The sequence below is a fragment of the Physeter macrocephalus genome, chromosome 12, assembly GCF_002837175.3.
Source record: "Physeter macrocephalus isolate SW-GA chromosome 12, ASM283717v5, whole genome shotgun sequence".
In the NCBI taxonomy this organism is placed as follows: Eukaryota; Metazoa; Chordata; class Mammalia; order Artiodactyla; family Physeteridae; genus Physeter; species Physeter macrocephalus.
This window is the reverse complement of record NC_041225.1, coordinates 18,662,437-18,670,784: the sequence shown is the minus strand read 5'-3', so window position 1 is coordinate 18,670,784 and position 8,348 is coordinate 18,662,437. Positions and strand designations below refer to the sequence as shown.

General features: G+C 56.6%; 1 protein-coding gene across 6 annotated transcripts in view; it reads left to right on the top strand.

The window, feature by feature from the left end:
• CHST10 (carbohydrate sulfotransferase 10) overlaps positions 1-5,781 on the top strand; it is a 25,125-nt gene extending 19,344 nt beyond the window's left edge. For 3 of the 6 annotated variants that reach the window (XM_055088995.1, XM_055088996.1, XM_055088997.1), the window contains 3 exons: positions 637-871; positions 3,132-3,420; positions 5,239-5,781. In XM_055088995.1, coding sequence (XP_054944970.1) covers positions 637-871; positions 3,132-3,420; positions 5,239-5,776 — 1,062 coding nt within the window. In that variant the 3' untranslated portion in view covers positions 5,777-5,781. Of the gene's footprint in view, positions 1-636; positions 893-3,131; positions 3,421-5,238 lie in introns of all 6 variants that reach the window. The other 3 variants (XM_028497078.2, XM_028497079.2, XM_028497075.2) reach the window with 2 other exon arrangements.
• The last annotated feature ends 2,567 nt before the right edge of the window (positions 5,782-8,348 follow it).

Genomic DNA, 8,348 nt, shown 5'->3' with positions numbered 1-8,348 from the left:
CCATGGCTCACGGGCCCAGCCGCTCCGCGGCACGTGGGATCCTCCCAGACCGGGGCGCGAACCCGGTTCCCCTGCATCGGCAGGCGGACGCGCAACCACTGTGCCACCAGGGAAGCCCCTCCTGCCTTTTTAAAACCCAGACTGAATGACCTAAGGTGTTTTCTTAAATTAATAAACTAGATACACCGATGTACCAGGTTATCTTCAAAGCGGCCACCGTCTGTGTAGACAGCGGGTTCTTAGGTACAGTCCACATACTTACACTCAGGTTACACGGAGGGAGAGCGAGGGGGCAGAAGCTGGCCGTCCCTCAAATCGCTGAGTGGAGGCTATCCTGCCGTTGCCAGGGAATCATGGGCCATTGTGCCATCGGCACAGCGACGGGCAGACAGCCCACCCGCCCCCGCGGTTTGTCCAAGCTGAGGATGAGGAGACAGGGTCAGCCGCCTCTGGCTGCACCGTGGTCCAGCGCATCCACGCAGCCTGAACCCCGGGCCGCAGCGGTGACTCACGCCCTCCGTCCTGCTGCTTCTGTGGGGACAGCCCCCAGGCTCCGGCCTCCGTGAGTTAATGCCCCCGGCACGCCCAGTTCCGCCAATGAAGCCCTTGTGCCTGTTTTGTCTCCATTCCCTGCAGCTGACCGGGAAGATGCTGCCGGGAGGGCGGCTCATTCAACCCTTGGTCTATATGCAGCGTCTGGAGCTCGTCAGAAACGTGTGCAGGGACGACACCCTGAGGAACCTCTCACACACCGCCGTCTCCAAGTTTGTCCTCGACCGGATGTTCGTCTGTGACAGGCACAAGATTCTCTTCTGCCAGACCCCCAAAGTAGGCAACACCCAGTGGAAGAAAGTGCTGATCGTGCTGAACGGTGCGTGCAGCGCCCGGCGAGGTCCGTCCTTCCTGGACCTCGGGGTCTGCAGGGAGGGGGGCCGGGGCCAGGGCGGGGGAGTGGGGGAGGGCGGCCGGGAGAGGAGCCCGGGAAGGGCCGGTGACTCGCAGACGGCGTGCTGGCGTTTTTCCCGTTGGCGCCCACGTTCGAAGTTGGCGGGGTCCCCCCGTGCCCGCGCCCGCGGTCAGGGCCTCCCGGCTCCCCCGTCTCCGCCGCCCGTGGATCTCGTCGCTTCTCGGAGTCCCTGCGTTGGTTCTTAACGCGTCGCTCACCCTGTCCTGGGAGGTCAGGGCTCCACACTGACTGGGCCGTCCAGCAGCTGTCCCCACAGCCGCCCTCCTGTGCTGAGAAGGACCCACACCCAGACGCTGGTGGGCCTGGGGGCCTCCGCGCCTGCCGTCGTCCGCGTCTTAGCCTGAGCATCCGCATCCAGAGGTCTAATCCGCCTGCTTCAGGAAATCTGGGGTTTACTCGGGAACAAAGTAGATCATTGGAGAGTGCCCTCAGGCACCAAGGCTTTGATTCCTCACCACTCTTTTCAGACACTGTGTTTGTTTAAACTCCAGTTACTCTGAATTGACCCAAGATAATTATGAGCTCTGTCTTAAATTCAGCTTCAAAAGAAACCTAGTTCCAGTAGACAGCTGTATGGCTCCTGGATCAGGAATCGGACCTCGGAGCCCCATGGGACGTGGCCCTGGGCTCTCCGTCTCGCGGCCCCCCAGGCCCGCCGCTGCTCTCAGAGCTGGTGTCGGAGTTGGGTGTCATTCGGCCTCTTCCCTGGTTCGTCGGGGAAGAAAAGGGAGACACCCGCCTCATCTTCTGCTTATAATCCGTGCACTTCTTGAGTAATCCGGCAGTATGTTGGATTTTTGAGATCGGAGAATGAGCTTACAAATCAGATTTAAAACAACAAATGTACAAAAGTCTTACAGATTTGCAACCGCTGTGTCACGCATCAGACTTTGAAGAAGAAGAACCCGTTGATGAGGGCGGGATAGAAGCGGGAGTGGTTTGCCAGGCCATATGATAGGACAGGGACAGTCCCGGGGCTGCCTTCGGCTGTCCGTAGACGCACCTGCATGGCGACAGGTACCAGAGCAGGTCCAGGCGCAGATCCACAGAGCTGGCTCTTCTCTTGGCCCCTTGAGAGCAGATGTGCATCTTGCTTGTTTTATAGCCATCCATCCACTGTACTTATTAGCACAGGGTTCTGGATCGGGGCTTAAATATTCTGTGGAGGCTGTGGTCACTGCTTAGATGGCCCAACAGAGATCCTTCCCTGCCAGACTCTGAGTTTAACATGGCAAGGTTAACACAGAGATGCACATTGAAGGGTTGCAGAGGCTTGGGTGGCACCCCAGCACAATGATGCTTTATTTCCATTTGTCTAAGTTGAGAAAAGAGTAAAGCACCTGCCCACCCCTCCAACCCTAGGATGGGCCCCCCAGGTTCCACTCTGCAGCCTGGACCAGGAGCTGTGGCTCTTGGTCCTGCCCTGCCTTCTCCTCAGACACTCCTCGTCCTCCTCTGAGCCGTGCTTCACATACATCGCATCACTCCCACAGCATCAGCCTGGCTTGTCCAGCACCAGACATCTTGGCCACTGCCAGTCTGGGGTGCTGTGAGGCTGCCTAGGAGCCTCTTCGGCCCGGGCGATGTCACGCTGGGAGTGATGGGCCCGAGCTGGGGCTGTGGGTGTGAATCAGCAGTGTGGTGGTGGTTTGTTTTTTTTAAATTAATTTTTATTGGAGTCCAGTTGCTTTACCATGTTGTGTTAGTTTCTGCTGTACAGCAGAGTGAATCAGTTGTACGTGCACATGTATCCCCTCTTTTTTGGATTCCCTTCCCATGTAGGTCACCACAGAGCACCGAGTAGAGTTCCCTGTGCTCTACAGCAGGTTCTCATTAGTTAACCTATTTCACACCTAGTATCATAGTGTCTGCCTGTCAGTCCCAGTCTCCCAGTTCATCCCCCCCCACCCCCGCTTTCCCCCTTGGTGTCCATACATTTGATCTCTACCTCTGTGTCATTATTTCTGCTAGCTGTGGGTTTCATGGTCCCAGTTCTCTGGCAGTGTCCCCCAGTTCCAGGGCAGAGTCAGTATTGCAGGTTTTGGGCATTCTGCTTGCAGGCACTGATCTTTCTTTTGTGGCAGATTGGACCCAATTTAGGTGCTCGTTGCCGTAGCCGTTGCTCCCTCCCTCTCCCTCCTCCTAACTCGTCTGTTTCCTCCAGGTGGCCTGTGGATCACCAGAAGCTTTTCTTCACTCTCAGCCTGCCCGCAGAAGCAGTTGAAATTCCAGGACCTAAACGTGGATACTGGGATGGCCCACGGGGAACGCGGGCCCGGGCTTCGAGACGGGCATCTGTCTTTAAAGGCAGCATCCCCAACACGCCCTCTCCCTGTTTGCCTCCCAGGAGCCTTTCCTTCCATCGAAGAGATCCCTGAAAGCGTGGTGCACGACCACGAGAAGAACGGCCTCCCGCGTCTCTCTTCCTTCAGCGATGCAGAAATTCAGAAGCGGTAGGAGCAGGGGAGGGGAACGCTGATAAAACCCCCAGGCTCGGCTCTGTACTTGGCGTGTTTCCCAGATGGCTCCAAGAGCTACTGGTTTGTGTCGGGGAGAGGCAGCCGGGCATACGCCCAGCGTTCAGCGCATTTAAATTCACGTCTTTGGGCTTCCCTGGTGGCGCAGTGGTTGAGAGTCCGCCTGCCGATGCGGGGGACGCGGCTTCGTGCCCAGGTCCGGGAAGATCCCACATGCCGCGGAGCGGCTGGGCCCGTGAGCCATGGCCGCTGGGCCTGCACGTCCGGAGCCTCTGCTCTGCAAAGGGAGAGGCCACGCGGGGGACGCGGCTTCGTGCCCAGGTCCGGGAAGATCCCACATGCCGCGGAGCGGCTGGGCCCGTGAGCCATGGCCGCTGGGCCTGCACGTCCGGAGCCTCTGCTCTGCAAAGGGAGAGGCCACGGCGGTGAGAGACCCGCGTACCACAAAACAACAGCAACAAAAAAATTCACGTCTTTGTGAGAATTTCTGAATGTCTTCTCCACCCTAACCTTCATGCAGGCCATTAAAATGAAGGTTGTGTAACTGTCTTATAGAAATGAGTGGTCGTTTTTGTTCTGCTCTGATTTTGTTAAGTTTTATGGATTTCTTACTGAACATGACCTTCATTTCATAAGAAAGGGATTTGGGTTGCAGGGAAACCCCACTTCATTTTTCATTTTCTCCCAAGGTGTCATGCCTGCCTTCGCGGCAGCTGCCCCTGGGGGGCGGCGGGATCGGCCGGACCCCGCAGAGGTGGAGAGACACAGGCCTCGCCAACCACAACAAGGAGGGAGACTGGCATCGGGAAAATTCCTTAGCTGATTGGACAGTTGTCTTGACAGCTGTGATATGGCCCCGTAGAACGAGGTTTAAAAGGAACAGGTTCATGATACGCTAGTCAGTGTCAGGGCACCGAATGATCTTTGACCTCCCTTGCTTTTCAGCTACTTGATTTTCATTGCTTCTGGCGTTGGTTACTCACTCTTGCCAACGTGTACAGCCTTAGAAGGCAGGTGTCAAATGCCCGGTCAGAGACCCTCCTGGGGGAGGGCGGTCCTGTCACCCCCCTCAGCAGCGATCCTGCGGGGCTTTTGTGAGAGTAGACACGCTGAGACCTGCAGCGCTGAGAGGGTCTCTGGCCTGGGTGAGCGCACGGAATCACGGCAGTGTCGTCGTCGCTCTGTCGCTGTCAGTACAGGCCCTTTACGGAGGTACCCCTGCGCCGCCACCCCCCCACTGGCAGCTCCCCCAGACCCCCTTCCGCCAGCTGGAGACTGGAGCCTCACTCTGCCTTTCCTCTTCCCCCCCTACTCTGCCCCCCATTTTCCCTCCCCCGGAAATTTTGAATTGAGTTTTTAAAGATGTACCCTTAGAGCCATTCTCAGGCCTCAGCTGTTCCTAACTCAGTCAGGGTTCCTGCCCTTAACGGTTTTCTGCACAGGAACAAAACTTTTATTAAACATTCCTGAAGTTTCAAACTACTCAAGTGAAACAAAACATAGGTTAAATAGATGTCTTCACAGCAGCCCCGAGGGTGACGAGTACCGTGGTCTTGGACAGTTAAGGTCTCTGAGCCTCCATTTCCTCACCTGTAAAATGGGTTCATAACAGGATCTGCTTCCAAGGGTGGCCGTGCGGATTAAGTAAGGGCCACGTGCAGTGCGCTCGGCACGGGGCTCAGCCTGGTGGCTGCCACTGCTCCAGCCATCACGCTTCACTCTTCCTCACAACCCACAGCCAGCACCACCAGCAGCATCAGGTTAACTTCCTCATCTTCATTTTTTTTCCCTTAGCTTGAAGACATACTTCAAGTTTTTTATCGTAAGGGATCCCTTCGAGAGACTGATTTCTGCGTTTAAGGATAAGTTTGTTCACAACCCCCGCTTTGAGCCTTGGTACAGGCACGAGATCGCCCCTGGCATCATCAGGAAGTATAGGAGGAACCGAACGGAGACCAGGGGCATCCAGTTTGAGGACTTCGTGCGCTACCTGGGTGACCCGAACCGTAGGCGGCTGGACCTTCATTTTGGGGACCACGTCATCCACTGGGTGACGTACGTGGAGCTGTGCGCGCCCTGCGAGATCACGTACAGCGTCATCGGCCACCACGAGACCCTAGAGGACGACGCCCCGTACATCCTGAAGGAGGCCGGCATAGACCACCTGGTGTCTTACCCCGCCATCCCCCCGGGCATCACCGCGTATAACAGAACCAAAGTCGAGCACTACTTTCTGGGCATCAGCAAACGAGACGTCCGGCGCCTCTACGCACGTTTTGAAGGGGACTTTAAACTCTTTGGGTATCAGAGGCCAGATTTTTTGCTCAACTAACGTGCAGGACTGTGAGTTCAGGTGTCTTTGTTAGGCCAGAGGCTCCCGGGGGGGGTCTGGGCGCAGGAGTGACACTTTGCCCCGCCACACTCCCCCCAAGCACTCCTCAGCTCCCAGCGGCCGGGCGTGCCTTGGCCAGTGAAGCTGGACCCTGACCATTATGACCTGGTTTGGACAGGAGGTGCACGGCGGGCCCTGCCCCCCGCCGCCCAGTCCCAGTGCCGTCAGGCCTTTGCTCTCCTCGGTGGGCAAAGAGACTAAACGTTTGCCGTCGAACAGACGGGAGGAAAAATCATACAGCCTCGAGTCACCTCCCTCTGTTGTCAGACACCTGCAGCTCCCCCAGACGGTGGTGCGGTCATGCCTGTCCCCGGGGGATTGTAGACATGGCACCCAGCACTTTCAGGAGAGATGGAAGAGCCAGCGGTCTGCACACATCCCAGGGGCCGAGATAGGGTCAAATCTGAGTAATTACACCTCTGGGTTTCATCTTAGCGCCAGTATAATCGCAGAGGCAGACCCTTCTTTCCATGACTGTTTTGTCCCTGAGAAGTTCAGGGGTGACTCGAGGGCACCGTCCGGTAGTCCGTCTCTTCAGAATACAAGCGTGTATGCTGCTGGGCCGGACTTCCAGACCTCCGCCTGCCAAGTGACCATCTCATTCAGCCCAGGAGGTCCGGGTTTGGAAAGTGAGGGGAGTGTACGTTTTTCCCACCTGAGAAAGGGAACATCTCTGGGGACCTCAAAGGGAGCCTGGGAAGAGGCGGAGCTGGCCGGGTGCTGGAGCTCAGGCTGCCCTGGACTCGGGCACGTCTGCCCTGATGACCGTCTGCGTCTTGTCTCTGGTGGTCCCGCGTGGATGGCCACGGGGGGGGGCGGGGCGGGTCTCCACCTGTCTCCCCCAAGGCCAGGCCCTCCTGGGGGCCAAAGGCAAACACGGGCAACACGCCAGCATTGCCCAATCAGTGCAGCTTACACATTTCAGTCTCCTTTCGTCTCAGCAAAATGTGCACCACTGGACCCATTTCTGATGATGCCGTCATCCTGGACTGTAAGTTGGATAATCAGGTTCACCAGCAATAAACTCCTGGGCCGAGGCAGCCACAGTAACGCACCTTCCAGGTACTGAGGAGCAGGCCACGGCTACCATTTCAGATGCCGTCCGACAGCGAGGCCCCTCGAGGTACGGGAGAGTTTCCCTGTGAAAAGTCCCAAGCGCTCAGGCTGCACAGGGCCCAGGAGCCCAGCTTTTCCTCCAGGCAGCCTCCACCGTCCCTTTCTCAGTGTGGCTTCCTGAGTTTGTAAATGTGAAAGTAACATGAAATTAAAAAAAAAAAAAAAAAAAACCAACACGTGCCAACCTGACGTGGGCCGCGGTTCCAGGGCAGGTGCTGCGTGGACGTGATGTCCCCGAGGCCTGGCGACGGTGAGAGGCACGCGGGCCTGCGTGATGGCTGCGGGTGAGCTGGCGGTGGAGGAGCGGGGCTCCTGTGCCCGCCCGCCACGCCGGCGGAGGGGCAGCCTGCGTGGTGGCCTGTCACCCTCTGCTGATACGCAGAGGCTGCAGGATCAGTCATTCTTCTATCACGTTTTAGCAGAGTCTTGTTGAAATCATTCCGCATCTGATGCAGGAGTGTCTCTGTGGGGGGGCGCGAAGCTCATTCCCAGGGGAGACACCTGGCGGGGCAGGGGGAGGAGGCGATGGCAGCTAGAAAGGGCGACCCCGCAGGGAGTGTGCAGGTGAGCACGCAGAAGTAGCATCAGCCTGATTCAAAAAGAAACAGAAGAAGCAACTCGGCCTCCAAGAAGCGGTCTTAAGGCAGGGAGGGCAGTTCCTGAATTTGGAAGTTTAATAATATTAGGTTGACTTAATAGGCTTGTGTCTTAGATCGCTTTTCTCTTACTGGATTTCTTCTCACACATTTTAGTTTCATGGGTCTTATGTTGGAAACTTAACAGTGAAATGCCCAGAGCCAAGGTGAGATTTGGTTTCCCTAGTGGCTGAGTGCACACAGAGATGGCAGATCCCCACATGCCAGGGGCCCAGGTGGCTCTGTTTGGGGGGGGGGGGGGCGGGGGAGGGCGGGGAGGGGTCCTGGGAGAAAGAACCGCCTACCGGGGACAGGGTCCCAGAGGGTTACTGGGGGATGTTGTTTTCCTGTCTGCTCACACTCTACCCCTCACCACACCCGACCCCCACTTCCCCACTCAACCTCAGCTTAGCCCATTTAACGGGAACCTCCAGAAGCAGGTACAGCAGAGAGCGGGACGAGAAGGGGAAAACGATCAAGATGCAGCCAAACTTTGGACAAAGCCTTGCCACCTCTTTGATGACATTTAAATTGTTCTAGGTACTGCTGATGAAAGAGTAAATCAGTTGATCTAAGAAAGAAATGGAAAATTTTATTTGAGACAAATTGAGGATTATAACCCGGGAACAGCCTCTCCGAAAACTCCGAGAGCTATTCTGCCCCTTAGAAGTCAAAGCACAGTTAACATAAATTTTTGGAGACAGAGGGCTATACATTAAATGATGTACTGATGACAGTTTACACAATCCAGATCTTCAGGT